General features: G+C 39.6%; 1 protein-coding gene across 1 annotated transcript; it reads right to left on the reverse strand.

The window, feature by feature from the left end:
* Nucleotides 1-2,895: 2,895 nt before the first annotated feature.
* On the reverse strand, nt 2,896-15,447 carry LOC121507801 (B-cell receptor CD22-like). Its single transcript, XM_041784140.1, has 12 exons — nt 15,186-15,447; nt 14,542-14,775; nt 13,950-14,303; nt 10,077-10,295; nt 9,068-9,427; nt 7,114-7,341; nt 6,757-7,014; nt 5,968-6,231; nt 5,512-5,596; nt 5,366-5,426; nt 3,468-3,631; nt 2,896-3,373 (listed from the first exon to the last, which is right to left on the reverse strand). Exons 1-12 carry the CDS (start codon nt 15,385-15,387, stop codon nt 3,316-3,318), a joined length of 2,487 nt encoding a protein of 828 aa, XP_041640074.1. The 5' UTR covers nt 15,388-15,447; the 3' UTR covers nt 2,896-3,315.
* Nucleotides 15,448-19,985: the final 4,538 nt, after the last annotated feature.

Raw genomic sequence — 19,985 nt, forward strand, 5'->3', positions numbered from 1 at the left:
GAACTGCACAATCCTTTGCAGTTCTAACTGTTTAGAATCAAAGCTAAAGTCTTTGACAGAAACAGTGAATGAAACCATTGAATGGGAGGCAATATTTATTTGATACTATGAGAAATATTTACATATTTGAGAAATGCAAAAAAAAAAAAAAAAAAAAAAAAAAGGCTAATACAACAGAGACATACAACTGCTCCCTGACACACGCTCCAGCCTCCGTGGAGAGAATCCAACCAGGACTCTGTTTAATGTCTTCTATAAACTGCTGCTTACTTTTACTTTTCGGTCTTTTTTTTAGCGGTTCAGCTGTTACTTTTTATTTAATTTCAGGCCATTATCTCTTAGGTCTGCCTGCTCCTTTGTCTCTTTTCCCGGTTTTCTCCTTCTCTGCCGCTTCCTCTTCTTCTTCTGTTGGGTTCAATGGCGGTTGGCATCCAAAGTGTTGCATTACCGCCTCCTGCTGTATTGTGAAGTCTCTGTGTCAGTTATATACAGTGTCCACCCAAATTGCTCCCCGTTCAATGCATTTCCAATTCTTTGACCCAGACACAATTGTCTGAGTTTTTGCTAGTCCTTCCCTCAGTGTATTGTCCAACTCTTCACCAGTGATATCATCAATGTCCAGAAATGTTTTTGCTGCCTCCAACACCATTATAATTCATTTGGATTTTCCTTGTATGTCCGCTGCACAGTTAATGACCATTGAAATGATTCCAGGAAATGTTTTTTGTCTTTTCCTATCTGTCTTTGCCGCTCCTGCTCCTCCTTCTGCACAGGCACTTCTTCAGTTTGTTCAGCTCTCCTCACTGCCTCGGTGTATGACAGCCTCTCCTCAGTCCGGACTTTACACAGTCTTGCTTCCCTGATTTTTTGGGACATTTTGCAGATCCTGCAAAATGGTTTCCTTTGCAATGCAAACACTTCACCTCTTCATTTCCAGTGTCACATGTTTCATAACATTCATTTCCACCACATCTCACACATCTCTTAACTCCTCTGCACACAGCAGCAACATGTCCATATTCTTGGCAACAGAAACATCTCAGAGGAGCTTTCTCAGATGGTCTGACTCTGTAGCATACATAATCAAGGAACACTCTGGCAGTTCTCCTTCAAAAGTCAGACACACCGACTTCGTGTCCTCCTTCTCCCCTTCAAGATTTCTCGTCAGTCTCCGGGCTTCACACACTCCTTGGATTTCCAGAAAAGAGTCAGCCTCCACTGACAGTGGTACTCCACCTACAACACCTTTTTCACTTCCTTGTCTTCCAAGGGGAAAACAATTGACCAAGCTGAAGCCATCTTTAACTGTCTTGATCTTCAATGCTTTGTCTCTTTGCCATTTTGTATGACATTCAAGAATGACAAGTCCTCCTCTGGTGATTCCAACTGACTTTACCTTACCTAATTTTCTTTCAATAAACTTTCCAACCTCGTGTGGTCTTTAAAGATACCATCTGTTTTCATTTTTGCTGTTATTCCAACAACAAACGCCTCCTCCGTCACCATCACTTGACTTTCGTTACTTGAAAGACTGTTCTTCTTCCTCTTCATTTTGTTTGTGTATTCTTGTGTATCTTCATTTTCAAATTTGCGCTCTGAACTCTCTGAGTCATCGACTGTTTCCGACTCCATGGCCTCCTCTGGCAGCACGCCTCGGAAGTCCCGCCTCTTCCTCCACGACACATCCTCCTTATATTATCTCATCTTTGATATTTTTCTATTATCATTTTAACTTCATATCAGTATATAGGAATGACATCAACATACCAAAATTACAGCAGGTACCCCCATATCATACCATTACATTTACAGGGAATATCTCATTTTATATATTCACAGAAAACCTGCTGTTTTCCATCACTCCATTCATTACCATATGTTTAAATAAACTCATTAAATTTACTTTTTTGGTGAGACTGTCACATGGCTGAGCCTGCACCTGCACAGGTTTTTGACAGCTGTCAGAAAACGAGCTAACGAGGAGCCACAGAGTCCTCCAGACAGAAAAACTGACTGTCTCAAGACTGGGATAAGAGCTGATCCTGCTTTCTGAAACTGGTCTATGATATTCCTTTTAAATCATTAAACAGGATCCTTAAAAAACCTGATCAAAACCGACTGACTAAAGTCCATGCAAACATGCTCAATGTGACTTACATTTGATGTCTATTACAGTAGACACAAGGTCTGAAATAACAGAGGAATGTTACCAAATGCATTTTTCTACCTTCTTCTACCTGTTCTTTCCATGCAGCTTTTATTCTGTCATCTCTGGTTTTATTTTAATGCAACTGCTTCCAGTTCAATAATCAATGATTCTGGATAACTAAGGCTTGTCTGACACCTGACACAGGGTTTGTAGACATCATTTTCTTGTCAAATTAAAGAGGGTCGAATCCATAAAATATCTTAACCAAATATAGAAAAACTAATCAAACTTTTGTTGTAGCTTGAATTCTTTCTGCTCCAACAGTGACTCATGTACTCTCTACTTAGGAACCACAAACAGCACACATGTGAAGAACAATGTATTTTTTGATTTATTCTTAACCTGCACAGGAAGTTTCACAGCAGGAAGAAGAACTCATGAACTCAAACTTTAGATAATCATATTCAAAGAAATGAAAAATGCATTCATGAAATAGTTGGAAAAAAACATTTTAAAAAGTTATATTTACAAAATGTTTCATCAAGAGGTTTCACCAAGGAAACCAACTTTGAGACAGATTTGGATTAACTCCTAACAGTGCAGCATCAAACTTTAGAACTAACCTGAAACAAGGAGAGAAACTTTTAAAGCTTCATCAAACAAATGTTGAATCAAGTCAACTAAATTTTAGCCACTAAATTATTCTAAAGCTACAAAAAACATTTCCAAACCATTCATTGGTGCTGACTGTATTACCTATCTTTGTTTAATGTCTAAATCTGATAATTTCACCCTTTTGAAGTTAAGAAACAAAGATTACCCAATGTATTGATTTCCTGAAAATGTATATAATGCTGATTTTTTTTCAGTCCCACTTATTCTAAAGTTACAGTGACACATAAATACAGTAAATACTAACTCTAGCTAATCCTGGATAAACATTAACATTTGGATAAATACAGCACAGGTTCTGCAGAGAGGACAAATGCTGAGATTTAAAAAGAAAATTCTGTGTGTAAAATAAAGATGTTGTCTTGTAACTATGATTTTCATTGTCACAGTGGTATATTATTGGAATAACCAACAATTAAAATGATAACGTGATGCATGTGTAAACACAAATCAACATGAGATATCTAGAAAAATGAATAAAGAGCCTGCTGTTATCAGTGTTTGTTGACTGTGCTATACAGTACAGTGATATCCTCCTCTGGTCTCCTGGTTCTGAGGAGAAAAAAACAAGTATTTATACGGTTAATTTAATTAATACTAGAGATGCTACTTTTGTAATTATAGTGAAACAAAGTGAGCTGCTCACCTTGTGGCATTTCCAGTAAACCTGACAGCAGCATATTCAGAGACGTCCTGTCTTTCCGTGTGTCTGATTGGCTGAGCTGGTCTGATGTTGGAGTATAGATCTGCCTGGTTTGGAGAAAACTGTACAGTGGCATACTGAAGCTCATCCTGCTCCTCTGGTTCTCCCTGATCAGGGTGACAAATGGGTGATGAACTTTGTTTTTCACTTTCAAGTTGTCTTTCAGAATAAGGCATAAGGGCAAGGGACTGCAACCTGGGTAGGAAAAAAACTTTCATCGCTACAATTACAATAACTATTTTTAATATTATACTTAATATATAATAAAAAGCATTTAGATTATTTTAAAAGTACTTTAAGCACTGTTTACAACAGACTGAAATATAAAGAGCTGCATCAGTAAAATCAAACAATTTCTCACCCTCTTTGAGGACATCCATATTTAAAACACTCAAAATAAATCTTCATGTCAATAACACGTTGGCTGTAATTTAAAGAAATAGATTATTTTATCTTTTTGTGGTCATTTTTTCTCATATGAGCTTTAACAGTGTTGGACACGACGCACAGATGGATGTTTGTTAACGTGAGTGTGTTGTTGAGTGTGAGTGTGTTGTGAGTGTGTGTGTCTCTGCTCTGTCTGCTGTCAGACAGCAAACAGGGCGCGTTTAACTGGAGCTATAACTTCGCTTTTTGGAGCTAACAGTGGACTCTATAGCACTCAAACAGAGTTTGTTTTGCTAAGTTTACTGCTGCAGTAAACGGCCCGTCACGCTACCCATGTTAAGTCTGACTGATGATAGGCACAGCCAACAGCTGATGGATGTGTGACTGACAGACGGTGAGATGAGAACGAGACATGACGATGCAGCGACTCAAAGTTATAGTCACAGTGAGTCTGCGCGTATACACCAACCAAATAAACGCTGTATTCTCCTCATGGAGACTGCACAGGCTTTCACCAGCAGCATTTCATCAGTTCACACCATTATGATGATGCATGGGCGGATCATGTGCGGCCCAAGTAGCGCATGCGAGGGGGTGGTTGGAGCGGTCATCTTAATGGATACCGGATCCGTTTCCTCATTTGCTCTCTCACCAACAGTTTTAAAGTGTCCAGGGCATCTTTGTGATCTTTTATAACTTTCATTTTGGTTTTGTTTTCTGTCAGGAGAGCCGCTGCTCCAAGTGTCTGCTTAATATTGATCTCGCGAGACTGATTTTTCCGCGACGAGAAATCTTGTGGCGTTTTGATCTCGCGGCACGAGATCTCGTCACATCCCTACTGGTGAATGATGATCTGTTGCGTACAAATCCCCCCAGAACTGACTGCTCTCTCCTGAATCTTCTCCAGCATCAGATCCTTCTTCACTCAGTCTATTGTTCATACCTAATAACATGTTATTAGATCTCTTTCAAACAATAGTACAAATGTGGTACTAGTAAAGGCCACAAGTTTTGATCTAGCAAAGGGCATTTGCTAAGGCAAATTGAGTTCATTCTCAATGTACAAACTGAAATAAAATACAAGTTAAATGAATTCCATAATGGATAAAAATAGCTGTCAAACTTTGATGATAATCCTACAAACTCTGTTTGCAATTTGCAAATAAAAAGAAGCAGGGGAGGAGAACTAGGTTGGCAAAACTCACTGCCTATAAGAAAAACATGGAAGAGCACAATTTGGGACAATCCTAGCCTGCTTTAAATAAAAGTGGTTTAATACATTTAGTTTACTTTAACTTAAAGAAGTATCTATTTTGGAACAGACTAAAAGTCAAACACAGCTGAAAAACAGCCCAGATCAATTCTATCTAAAACAAAATCTAATCAATCAAATTATCTGAAACAAAATCAAGGAGGACTTTTTAAAGGTAAATAATTGACTTCACTATTCTCACCTGTTGCCTGTCATTTTGTCTCTCTGCAGCCTGCAGAGGTTCACTGGAAGCCCTCTTCTCTCTGGTTAGAAGATTTTTAACAGACAAAATCAGAAATATTTTAGGCCTCAAAAATGTTGATAAAACAATGAGACAAGTTTTCCTACCTGATCCACAACAAGACAGAAACGGCCACAATAACCAGGAGGACAACAGTGACTAATCCAGCAACAATGGGTAATTTCACTCCAGCTGAAAATGAATGATCAGAAAGAAACAGTGACTTATGATGGATCAGACTTTAAAACCTATTAATCACTCAAAGTAAACCATCCATATTCCAAAACATTAATTTAGTAGACACATACATACATTTAGTAGCAACTTTTGAGTTGAGCATCTACACAGGCGCCGTTTTAGAGGTGGCCAAAAGAGATGAATCCTACTACTTTACTTGGCAGTGTCTGTCTGTCTGTCTTGGCACCTTAATTGAGTCCTGGCTAGACCATCCTTAAACATGCTCCTTTGCTTGGATAAAGTCCCACATTTCCACCTATCAGCAGTGATTTTAGTACTCTGGATGTATATGGCTTAGTGACTGCAGGTGTATGTAGACATCTTACCTGTCACAACAACAGTCAGAGGTAAGGTGGAGTGATGACGTCCTATTTTGTTCTTGGCCTCACAGTAATAATTCCCACTGTGTTCAGCTCTGACATCAGTGATGGTGAAGATCTGTCCTGAAGCTAGAGGTGAGTCTTCATTCTCCTTGTACCAGGTGTAATTAGCTGCTGGGTTAGCATCACTGCTGCAGGTCAGAGTCACTGAACTGCCCTCCACTATCTCAGCAGAGGGACTCACTGATACAGAGGGAAGCCTTGGAGCAACTGGAGGAGAAAACAGTGAAACACAATTCACATGTTTTATTTCAAATATGCCATTATAATGTTCACAAATTTGAATACAAAAAAAATATATTTAAAAAAAAAAACTACAACAGCATTAATAACCCACCAGAGCTTGCAGAGGAGTGACACTAGTATTTATATGATACTTTAAATGGACTGAAGCACATCAGCAGTAGATGCACGGTCTGGACCATACCCAAAGCTGAGACCCAAAAATGTTCTTAAAGAAGTCGTCAGCAGGCGCCTCTGCCCTCTGTCTATGTGCAGTTTGAGCTAAAGCACTCAATACATGATCTTTGTGGCCTCAATGTCATTAAACTCTTTTAAAACCACTTTTGACATCTTTTAATTTCTCCTAAAAGCAGAGATAAGAGAGGATTTTAACTGTGAAATAATTTCTACAATGATTTAAATGTTTTTATATATTCATGTAACATGGATGCTCACTCTTGTGTTGAAACATTACATTTCTATTTTGTTGTACGTTGTTCTCATTCCACTCACATTGGACATGGATAAAGACGGGTTTAGATTCTCTCCTCCCCAGCTGGTTCTCAGCTGCACACTGATACTCTGCAGAGTCAGAGGACTGGATGGAGCTGAAGACAAGCTGTGCTCCCTCACTGGACAGGGTTTGGTCCTTCCTGTACCAGGTGTAATTAGCTGCTGGGTTAGCATCACTGCTACAGGTCAGAGTGACTGAACTGCCCTCTGTTATTTCATCCACAGGACTCACCCACACAGAGGGAGTCTTCAGAGCATCTGGAGGAGAATAAACATCTGTTAAATATGCTGAGTAGAAAATATCAGAGAACATTGTGTTTGAGATCTTGATGAGCCACAGGAGTGATGTCTACTCACACACAGAGGGTGAGGCATAATTTTCAAGTCCTTTCAGAGCACAAGACATAAAGTCTCCTGGATAAAGCCGATCTCTATGAGAAGAGTTTTCAGCACTCGGGATTTTCTGTCCGTTCTTCAACCAGGTATAAGAAATACCACCAGCAGGACTACAGCTGCTGTGACACCTCAGCTCTGCCTCAGTATAATCCTGGTGGACTGTTACACTGATCACCTTCACCTGGAGAGCTGGACATGTGAGGAAAACCCAGAAATGTCAGAAAGTAACAGCAATAGAATGCTGTTATTTTAACCTTACAGGGGATTATAATTTAAGACAACAAGATGAAGAATTAATGTCCTAAACAAAAATGAAATTATATAATTAAGAAATTTATCATCAGAATAATGTTTTGTCCTGAAGTTACACAGTAAATGTAAATTTTGTTAAAGTTATCTCTGTTACTTTAACACTGAGTGCATATAGTCCCACCATAGATTGGTGTTGAATTTACTATTTCCCAAGTGCAAAATTTAGGAGTTAAATAAACTCAACTAAATTGAGTATAATTTTAACATTGTTTTCATTGGAGAGTGTTGGCTAAACTCAACACAACAGGTAAATCAACTCTGAAGTCGTGATGTGTCGGTTGTGAGCAAGCCAGCTCTATGTGCCGACTCTTTGGTGTGAACAATATGAGCCGACACACCACTAAGAGCTGTCCACCCTTCCCCCGCCCCTCCTTCCCGCACAAAAGAGCACAGAATAAAGGGAGAATATATCCTTCTTACTGTCCTGCCCCAGACTACACCTTAAAGAGGTGGTGGACACATCAACTTTTTTTCAGCTGTACCTGTACACTGAAGTATCTGACTGAACTATGATAAAACACATCAGCGCTGGTGTTGTTTCTGACATTTGCATGAAACTGATAAAAATCTGCATTTTACCATTTTAATGAGCTCAAACAGACATTTGCTTTGAAATATTTTTTCTGAAAAAGCGCGGTTTATGTGACGTAGGTTTCTACATTACAAACTTTATATCAAAGGTAGAATGTTACCACCTTTAACCAACTTTACCATTCAGAGACCACTGCACTTCATTGGCTCCGAGAGCTCCAGCTTTAGTAATGTTGGTGCTCTAGCAAACAGCCCAAACAGGACCACCTTTAAAGATCACTACGAGGCAGCAGTACTTTCTGGCAAGGGGACGTCACTGTCACTCCCGCTTCATCTGGAAAACCCTGTCCTTTCCCTCTCCCTCCTCTCAGTAGCAAACTGATCACTTTCTGTGCATTTTTTTTTAACTCTGAAGTGGGCAGCTTTGAGCTGAGGGTTCAACATTGACTCAACATTGACTGTAAAAAGAATTGGACAAAGCCTGCATGATGTCAGCCATTTGATTACGATAGGAGGACTCAAACAGCTTTTGAAGCCAATCCGCAGGAGCTTCCATTGCGGTTGAAATCGCTGTGTCAAACGAATTGTGGATCAACCAAATGGCTCGCCCACTAAGCTCGACTTCCTTTCAGCATTTCTTTTCAACCTAGCATTCTGGTCGACAGAAAGGTAGCTTCTGCCTGTATAGCAATCTCTCAATCAAATGAGATGCGCTAATCAGTGCTCAGTGAGGTTTTTCATATATAAAGAACATGAAGACATATAGAGCACATGAAGACATTAGCTAATGAGACATGTTTGTTTTTTGAACCTGGCTGTAAAACACTTTATTTCTAGTGTAAAAAACATTTGTTTTTTTAAGTGTTGTGAACATGACTTCCAGTGTTCCTGCTGCCAGCCTCAAGTAGACACTCACCATATTGCAATTTTTTGCACTTCTGCATTGGCTTCATTTTTCAATTTAAATAAACTTCACACTGAGAAATCAACACTCAAGTTTTTACTGTGTATGAATGAGGACGATTGATTTTTCTTTATTAACTGTGCTGCTGTGAGTCTGATCTGTGGTTACCTGTGACAGACAGAGTTGTACCAGGGATACTGCTCCTCCATTCAAAGTCTGCTGCTTTAAATTTGAAGTGATACTGAGCAGAGTCGTTCTCTCTCAGCTCAGAGATTCTCAGAGTGATATGCCGCCACCTTTTCCAGCTTTCAGAGATCTGGACACGACCTGCATACTGGGGGTCTTTACTGAGGTCTTCAGGCTCTGTGCCACTCTTCCACTGATGACTACGATCAGGTCTGAACCAAAACTTTGACTCAGGACTCCAATAGCTGGAGTAGGCACATGAAATGTCCACTGATGAGCCTTTAAGAGCACAGATGTTTCTGACATTGTATGTCACTGTATTGCAGGCTTTACCATGGACACCTAGAATAAAAGTAACATGGTAGTGAGTCTGAGATAAAACATTGAACAAGTAAAGGCACAAACTAAACATGACCAAATCCATCTTTTTTTCTTGTGTTTTTGAAGCTCAGAGGTAAATTTGAAGTGTTCAAAGTCATTAGATATTCCCACTTAATTAGGAGCATCTGCAGCATATTTGGTAATCACTGGTTAATTTAAGATTTTATGATTATTTTTCATCCTGTGGAAGATTTCAACTTTATCTTTTCCACCTAGATTTTTTAACTGCTCGGACTGTTACCCTTTTTGTCAGTTGAAAAACTGAAACATCTGTCACCATTTTTGTTGTTTTGTTTTTCTATTACTTAAAGTCTACTTTTGTTTCTTTAAAGGGAAACAGTCATGTAAATAATATCTAGGCTTTAACCCTTTTTTTTAATACAAAACACATGAAGATGATTCACAGACTAAGCAAGCAAAAGTCTAATTTCTTTCAGGAGAGTAATCCAGGCTTTGATGATTCTTCAAGTTGAACAAATTACAGAATTTTAACATCCTGTTTAACGTTTTCATGGAACAGCAGCAGTATGTTGTATTTTTGTGGCTGATACTGATTTGTAAGCAGTCAAAGTGGGAAACAGACAACATAATAAGGTGATTTGAAACTCACAGACTGAAGGTGAGGGGAAATCTTCATATCCTTTAACAGCACAGGCAAAGCTGTCTGAATGGTAAAAGTATCCATGAAAAGAGGATTTTCCTTCCTGAATTTTCTCTCCATTTTTGTACCAGATGTAGAGATGATGAGGAGCTGGACTGCAGCTGCTGAGACACTTCAGCACTACAGTGTAATAACTCCAGTCCACACTGCTCACCTGCACCTGTAGAGCTGGACATGTAGAAGAAACAAAAATGTGTGTTAGTACATTTACATGCACAGCTGAGTTAAGCTCCAGTTATAGACCAGTTAACTGGACAACTATCTGTAGCCGTTTTTACACAGATTCCACAATAAAGGCGAAAAGGAATGCCCATCTCTGTTCCGCAACGAGCAATCCACACAAAGGTGTAACAGAGCCACGCACGCCCAAGACTACACACACCCTGGCACACTCGCCATTGAGGAATGCCGTGACGTCCTTTCACACTCGTTGCGGAAAAGTCTGTTAAGGGTCTGATACTACCTCTCGATCCGAATCAGAGGTGGAGCGAGATCGACCCCCAATTGCGGAACAAAGGCATAACAGACATGGAAAAGAGAGGCAGTGTGAAAGTAACTACAATCTACATACAAGCACTAGGGGGAAATCAATGCAATGGTAGAAAAATGTACAAGGTAATTGTCAACACGACTTCTGCTATCCTAAACATCTTCCTCGTTGATGCGTTAGTCAAAGCCCTACATAGACTCTGTGTGCATGTTCAGACCGTCTTGTCCAGAGCCTACACGTGAGACTTTATCAGTCTCCAACTGCATTATGTAAGTCTGCTAGACCAATTATGTGATTAACTATGATTTAAATCTGCCTAAAATGTTTTTATAGATGTTCAAAGTCCAGGTTTTTTTGGAGCAACACAGTAATTCATAATTCTAACTGCTTGTAAACATACTGAGCGATTAGCAGAAAGAAATAATCAAGAAAATAGATGACATGGGGCACAGGTGGCCTAGTGGTTTAAGGCTCCTTCCATGTGATTGTTTCAAAATTACACTTTCACGCATGTCTCTCCCCAGCTCTTTTGTCCCCTGTTTCTGATTCTGTCCACTGTCTTGGACTTAATTTTACAAACTTAGAGATGTTTTATTTGACTAAAATTTGGCCTGGTGGTTCATAACACAGTCTCCTGTCATACAACAAACCTAAATGCAGATTTTTTTATCAATTTACAGGGACTTTTATCTTGTCTTAAAACAAGGGTTAATAATCAGTCAACAATAGGGGTGAGTATTGGCAAGAACCTCACGATACAATACGCATCACGATACTTAGGTCACGATATGATAGTATCACGATATATCAGGATATCATGATATTGTGATATATTGTGATATTCTACACAGTTAACTAAGAAAAATATAGAGATGATGTATATGTAAATCACACAATATATTAGTGGTGTTCCCACTATATTTCACGGCAGCAAGACAGAGCTTGCAAACGGCATTTCCTTTCTCTAACTCGCTGTTTGTGCTCCCCGTTTTAACTTTGAAGCCTAAATGCTTCCAAACGTCTACTTTGAACTGTGCAGCTGTTGTTATGTTGTAAGCCATGAGGAGGTGCGGAAGCCGTATTTTACTAACAACTAGGCTAAAATATGAATTTTTACTTTTTACAAAAAAAATCGATATTAAGAGTTGAAGTATCGATATTGTATCAGATGTCAAAGTATCACGATATATTGACGTATTGATATTTTTTCACAGCTCTAGTCAACAATAACTAAAGTATTATTGATTGATTCTTCAATGGAGTACCATTGTTCAGATTAGGGCTGGGCGATATGGCCTAAAATTGATATCCTGATATATTTTTGCTATATCCCAATACATTATAAATATCACAATATTTTGAAATTTTCTCTAAGCAGCTGTATAATATTTAATTCAGCTCTAAATTACACTATTTGGTTATTAAAATAGACTGTTCAACTGGATTTTTAATCAAATTGTTTGCAGAAAGGGTAAAAATCTATATAAAGTCAAATTTAGCAGTTTTATTTTGAAAAGGACTTCATTCAGTCTTTTACTAGTAAATCAAAAATACATTAATTATGAAATACTTGGTATTTTTCATTGTATGGAAAGTCCTGAAATGTTTTCTGTGTTATTTTTACTATTGCTGATTAAAAAAAAAAAATTATTTTCCTCATTAAGGGTGAAGCAAACCTACACAAAAGTCACCAACCCTGCATGCAGATGAAGGCCTAAACCCTGCAGTCTAGTCCTCCGTTCAGGTTCACAACTTTGATTACATTAGTCTGTTATCCGTGCTGATGAACGCTGGAGTGCTTTCTCACATGCTCATGACATGAGAGCGTCTTTAGAGCCTGTTCAATAAACTCTCCTGTGTGATCATGGAGAAAAAGAGCTTGTTTGGAGGCAGGAACATTTTAACTTTGAGTTGTTGGTGTTTTGAACTGTTAGGCTGAGATAAGTCTCCGTAGTTGTGGAGAATCACATTTGCTGCTGGGCCGTGTTCTCTATGACATTTACGACTCTGGCAGGGAGTTTTCAGCAAAATGTTTGCGCCCAGGTAAATCACATATTGAGGGTGGAGTGCCTTTATGAGATTTTTTAAATCTTGGCTTTTCAACAACACTGGGCTCATGTCTTTAGTGGCGTGTTGTGTTACTGTCGCTGTTATCTCAGAGTCATCTTGCGGCATATTTTAACAAACATCGCGTGAGTTCGACCTCATCCTTTTCAAAATTTAACAACTGCTGAATGACAGATCCAGCTCTGTTTCTCGTTCTCCGTCTGTGAACGCAGCTAACTCACTGCTAACTCGCCATGTTGCCCTGTTTACCTTCCTTTCCCCCTTGCTTCTCTCTCCGCTGATACAAAAACGCGCATGTGTGGAGGACAGTTTTCTGGATGGGCAGAGGAGTGAGCTCTCTGCTGTGAGAGATGTGTTCAGGGACAATGGGAGAAGCAAAACTCCAGGGAGAAATTCATCCTGACGACTCACAACTTCCACATAATTTATATTCGATGATTGCGATATAGTCATTTTATACATTGTGCATGGCAAAAGCCGCAATACATCTAGTATACTCAATATATCGCCCAGCTGTAGTTTAGATAAAAGATCTGTCTCTTTGAACTGGCTTATTGTGACAGATCTGATGGACAGCTCTGCTGAAGAAGACACCATAATGTGAAGATTGTTGATACCCACCTGCAGGGTCTGAGCACAGAGTTTATGTTAATAAAGTTTGGCTATTAATGCAGCTAGCACTACCTCCACCTTCACTGTGCAGCAAACTGAGCTCTGTTTCTGACATGCTTATTGTTCTCAGGAAACCTACACCCAGCAGGGGAAGCGAACTAAACATACCATTGCTAAGGGTACTGTCCACCAGCTAAGGACTCCAAATAACCTGACAGCGCTAGCAGCAGGATCCCAGATGCTGCAGCTAACATGAGCTGCTTGATTGCTTACTATTTTTCCTAGATTGAGTTTCATTTGCTGCCTGCATCTACCACTGCATTTGTTTCAGACCTTTATATCCATTAGCATGCCCTATATGTGAATCTGCATTAATGTCCAGCTTGCAGATTGGTTTTACTCGTCAACCACCATCAAACTAGCTGTATCCTCTTCATTCAGTGCATCTCTTGTGGGTTCAACTGTCAATTGTAGTTATCTAATAATACCAAACCTTGAAAAGGAAAAGAAAAATAAACTCTAAATTGGAGATTTAAGAACCATACTACATGTTTTTTTATTCAGTAGGCAAATCTAGGGGGTTTTCTTTAACATCAGAAAAATCTGTGCAAGTAACACGACTCTGTGTCGTAGCACGTCATGGTGAGGAGTACCTGTGACAGTCAGAGACGTAGCAGGTAAATCATTGTGCCATTGAAGTCTTTGTGTCTTGAACTTGAAGTGATACTGGGCTGAATCGCTTTGTTTCAGGTCAGAGATCCTCAGAGTGGAGCGCCCTCCCTCTTTCTCCAAGACCTGAGCTCGACCTGCATACTGGGGGTCTTCTCTTAGGTCCTCAGGAGTTGAGGGGAACCTCCAGGACTGACTACGATGAGGGGTGAACCAGAATTTTGAAATCACTGATCTGTTATTTTTGTAAGTACAAGAAATATCCACTGTTGAGCCTTCAAAGGCGCAGATGCTTCTGTTGGTGTATGTCACTCTGCTGCAGTTTTCCCCTTCAACACCTGGAAGATAAAAGTTTTTTAAACAGAACTTTATTATCTAGAAGTTTCACGGTTACAGAGCAGATTATATTGATCATGTGGAGTTAAATGCTCAAAAACATGATGTTAAAGTGACAGATGTAATACGATGTGATTCTTGGCAATTCAAGCAAGATTACCAACAGTCCCTTGGTGTTGTAATAAACTTAATTTGCCACTAGATGGCACTCTGTTAAAGAAAATTTGTGGTGACACTCACACACTGAAGGAGAAGGAGAACCCTCGAAACCTTTCAGGGCACAGGTGTAACTGTCAGCAGGAAACAAGTAGCCTGAAAGTCTGAAAGATGTTTCTTTGAGAATCCTGCGTCCATTAATGTACCAAATGTAGGAAGGACGATCAGGAAGTAAACATCTGCTGTGACAGTTCAGCTCTCTCCAGGTTACACCATGGTGGATTGTTGTATTAATCACCTTCACATGTAAATCTGGATCTGTAACAAAAAGGACACAAAGCAACGACCAAAATAGTTGCTGAAGTATTGAACGAGTCGATATCTTTTGGTCATTGGATATTGTTTTTTCAAATGAAAATTAGAATCTAGAAAATGAGTTGCAATTTCCATTTTAATTTCAAACATCTTTAGTTTATCTGGGGCTTGGTTGTGGTGTCAGCAGGTCAACTCAGACATCCCTCACCCTGGCGACATTTTCCAACTCCTCCTGGAGGATTCCTTATAAATGAGTATCCAATGACCTTATCCCCTTTAACCTTTATTAGTTTTTACACTGCTGCAGCCTAACACTCCGCTTTATACATCTTTATAGTATCAATAACAAAAAAAAACCAGAAGCAGTCCGAAAAGCAGAGGCACAAAAAGAAAACTTAATAAAAAATTGTTACCTGTGACTGACAGAGTGACTCCAGGTGAACCAGTAACTCCTCCCTCTGGTTGGTTTGTCATCAACATGAATCTGTACTCAGCTGAGTCGCTCTGTCTGACGTTGGTGATCCTCAGGGTGCAGCTGTTATCATGAAAGTGATACTCCACACGACCTCTGTAATCTGGGTCGTTTCTCAGATCTAAAGGGTCGTTTCCATTCATTTTCACAAACCAGACAGATCTCCAAACTACGGTGTCATGCTCATTCCTTCTGGATGGATATGTGTACGAACATGGTATGTCCACTGTTGATCCTTCCACAGCACAGATCTGAGAGGAAGAGTAAGTCACTCTCCAGTCACTCTGAGCCTGTACCACTGCAACACAGAGAAAAGCAGACATTTTTAATCACAACTACAATTTTACTTGCAGAGGCAAATGAAAAGGTCACGGAGAAAAGAACTCAGGCCCACACATAGCCAAACCAAGTCATGCTGATTTGCTTTTCCATCATCAGTTTGGCTGAGCCACGCTCAAAGCAAGCCAGCCCAACCTCCAAGCAGTCAGTCTACAGTTTTTTACTTTACGACAATGTAAAGCCAATCGATCAGACAGAGTATTAGTAGGATTGAGGAGGGCTCAGAAGGCCAAGTCATCAGCTCTAGACGCGCCCTCAAACGGGTAGCTTGGTTGTGGTGGAAAAGCAAATCCACTGCTGCGCTGGGCTGCCGTGACGAGTCAAACTAAGTTGAGCTGAGTCGTGCCATGTAATGGAAAAGCCCCAGGGAATGCCCACGCTGTCTTAAAGCCACAGGGTGCATAAACATGGATAGCCTATGCATGGCTGAAAGTGAAGTAATAATGTGTCCCCACCCATCTGCGTTTATCAACTGATCATTTTGTGAAAAGAGATTACAGAAAAAGAAAAATTAACATTTTCTCTGAGACTACCTCCACTGCTCCTCAAGGCCTCTGACAGGTTGAGCACAGGCAAACTGTGCCTGAAAACACTGTGTTAGAAAGAGAAACATCCGTGCACCAGCTCTCACTCTCCTCACACATGCATTTACGTTGGTGTGCAGTAAAGAGCAGAGGTGGTTCTCTAACTACACAGTATTTCCCTTACAGCACTGAAACTGTACATCATCTGAGTATTTTCCTCTTCTACATAACACCGCCCTCAAAATGGATTAAAAACACAAATTAGGTTTGATGTAACATTTTCCAGGTGATGTCAGCCAGCCCTAAAAAATGACGTAAATATAGAAACGACTGTGTTTCTTTTTCTTTTCCTCCACTTGATCTCAAAAAGGAATAATTATATATTAACCTCCTCTGTCTTTGCTCTGACAGCAATAAAGCAACTAAATAAAACATGTCGTTCATATGTAACGGCAAAAGACAACAGAGGCACAACTGATAAAATGGCTCACAACAAGTTTCCTCTTGGGTTCTGATTTGTAGAAATCAAAGTAAATTACCTGTTAAAGAGAGAAGGAAGGAGACAAATCCTCTCTTTGTTGTAGTTAAATTCCTCGCTGCTGTTTCCATCTTCGTGTGTTAGCAGTAACATAAAATGTTTAAAAAGATAGTTAAAACTACAAGATATAGCTCCGTCACATCAAATACTTCCAGTCAATCTACATGTTGTCTTCAGTGTCATGGTCCTCTATGTTTAGGAGCAGGAGACAGTAACAGGCTGTTAAAATCGACTTCACTTCCTTCCTCTTCACAGTTTTAATAAGTGTTGATGCCTGAACGTGGTACTGAACGTCTTTTTTACTTAGACAAACCAAGCTATAGAGGTGATAATATTTTCCACAACACAAGACATTTATATTTTTCAACATTGTGAGACAAAGACTTTTTAAAAGCTTGTTTTTTGTTTGACTCAGACAAACAAAGCTAAGACATAATATTACCCACAACACAAGCATGACAACAGTTGTGGTCGCCCACTTCCTGTCCCCCACTCAGTATGAATGCAGCTGAAATCTGCATGCTTCACTGTCTTTACCCTGCTATCCTCAGTCACAGAGATTAAACTTTAAACACCCAAGCTGTCCTATATGATAATAACATATCCTTTGACTATTTTAATAGAAATTTAAGAACCAAAAACTCTAAAAGAGGAAATTGTGTACAATTGAGATGATTGGAATGAACTGGCAGCAATAGCAGACTGACTCATAAAATGAGGTGAAATCTTAAAACAGGGACTAAAAATGAATACAATAAAAGTACAAATGGACACATCAGCTTCTTTTTTAAATGACGAAATTTCTTTTTGCCCCCTGGTGGCAGCAGCAAATCATTTCAATTAAATCAGAAATTTACACTGTGCTACACGGCAAAATTCACATCTTACCAAGTACTTGCCTGACTTTTGCTTGCATGTGAACATATCTCAAGAATGATTTAAGAGATTTTCTTCAAACTCTGTACATATGTTTACTTTTACTCAAAGATAATCCAAGTACATTCTGGAGGTCAAAGGTCACAAATAAAGTTCATTAAGCTTCATATCTCACCTAGGGCCCTATGAATCACGTTAATGGAATCGCAGAACTGGCCAATAGAAACAGAATCTACCATTTAATGCGGAAGTTGAATGAATTTGACTGAAATGCTGTGTTTTTTAGAAAGAGGAACATTTATCTGGGGAATATGTTCCGGGGATCACTGAAGCTTGGCACAACTTGTGCTTCACTTCACAAACACTCACCCCGCCCCCTCCTAAACAACACAAAGCGTGTCAAAGCAGCTGCACAAAACACTGGCAAACATCACGTAGCTCATCTGTTCTTTGAGTTATTTTACCTCACCACACCAGAGAGTCACAGAGAGAGAGAAGTGTGTCTGTGCGTGAGGCACACAACTGAAGTCACAACTTGAAGATCTACTCACCCCTCAATGGCTTCAAACTTGAGTAGGACGAACTTGAGATTTAGTCCCGCAGTCTAAATGATGTTACGTTCAAGTATCTGTTAGCTTAGTAGTTCCTCCCGTAGATACTGTAGTTACCTTTGGTTGTTAAAGTTAAAAACTTACTGCATTACAATGTGCTTAAAAGCAGAAACATTAGTTACTAAAACAGTAGACTATCATTTTAAACTGAGAATATTTTTTGAACTATATTTTGTAGTTTGTTTGAAATGTACTTTCCTCAACACGAGGTGTGACAAACTATCTTGATGTGTAAGTTTGGATACCTGCTTCTAATTTGTCAATGTATTGAGACATCAAGTTTCTGTAATTGTGATTAGCTGAGGGGCGGGACAAACGTCAGGGAGGAGATCAGTTAGATGCACGTAGCAGTGCTCGCTGTCTCTCTCTGAGGAGAGCGCAGCATGTGTATTTACCGTTAACATGGCAGTTAGCCCTTAGCTAAGGTTATTAAGTTAAGAGTGAGTAAAAGTGAGCCTTTTTTAGCTCATCTCTATGGTGAATCCGGTTTATTGTAACCACAAGCTGTGTACAAGTTTTGTGCTTTAAAAACGGACTGTAACCCAGTCGGCTACTATCAGTTAGCATTATGCTAGTTAGAGCTAGGACTCTCCACGACTTTCATCCTGGCACGGAGCCAAAGATGGCGCGCTGCTGCACTGAACTGACTGAGCTTTTCCCTGAGAGAGAGACCTGCCGTTTCCCTATTGCCTTGTCCTTGGATTTAGTGTCTTCATGGTCGAGTCCGAGTTGAGGACGTCTGTTCCTGTTTTCCCGCTGCGGAGACGAGGGGTGTGGACTTACCTGCATGTTGGATGAGACAAGGGACGGAGCTGGCAGTGACGGAGTTTTGGTTGTCGTTTCTTCATCATCTGTTCAGTAAAGAGGCTGTTAACGGTTGGATCCTACTTGGTGAGTCCCTGCGGCATTCACGGTGCTGCCAACGATCCTTCATCATAACGGAGTTCTATCAGGCCTGAAACGGGGGTTATTTCTTTTGTTTGCCAGTGTTCTGTCAGATTTTGCTACCTATCGACTACCCTTATAGGCGTGATGCTGATGGTGTAGGGCGCATGCGCAGAACCACAAAGTAGCAATTTTTGATGGGTAGCAAAAAATGACAGAATACTGGCTTTTGTGATTATTTTTGTGGGCCCACATTTAAGTGTTAAAAGTATTGTTTGTGTGAATAAATGTTTTCTCAGCTTAGAAGTTAATAAGAACTGATAGTCACCTTTAGTGTTTCTGTGGAGGCTTAAAGTTGAAATTATATTCACTCAAGGTAATAATTTAGAGTTACCGACTTCAGAAAAGAGTTTGATGTGCTTGCTTTTTTTTTTGTATAAATTGCTTAAAATTCATATTTTCTCATTGTGACTTTAACCCTCGGATCCTAGTATATCCATTTTGAGGACATTTATCATTTTTATCATCATTGTTTTGAGTTGATAGTCACACTTTTATAGTTTGAGGCATGAAATTTTGCCAGTTATTATTTTTCTTTGTATTAAAAAAAAATTAGTTGCCCATAGAACTCATTGATGCCTATAGAGGGTATGCGTTTACGTCACTTCCTCCTCGGGGCACGCCCCTCTCAGTCGAACTGAGTGGCAAAAACAACCAAGCTGGCAGTGTTTACAGGCGTGGGAGACAGGGACTTCGGGGGAGAAAACATGGATTATATGATGAAAATAAGGACAATTGGACTCGAAAATGATCTGTACGGATTACCAAAAAAGAATTGGTTCACTGATATTGAAATGTGGCCAGATATCAGGTATCCTGACATTTATATGTACCTGGAAAATACAAAAGGCAAAGCCTGAAGGCATAGAAAAGTCCGAACACTTGGTCATATTTCAAGGCCGAATTTG

The sequence above is a fragment of the Cheilinus undulatus genome, linkage group 4, assembly GCF_018320785.1.
Source record: "Cheilinus undulatus linkage group 4, ASM1832078v1, whole genome shotgun sequence".
NCBI classification, from domain to species: Eukaryota; Metazoa; Chordata; class Actinopteri; order Labriformes; family Labridae; genus Cheilinus; species Cheilinus undulatus.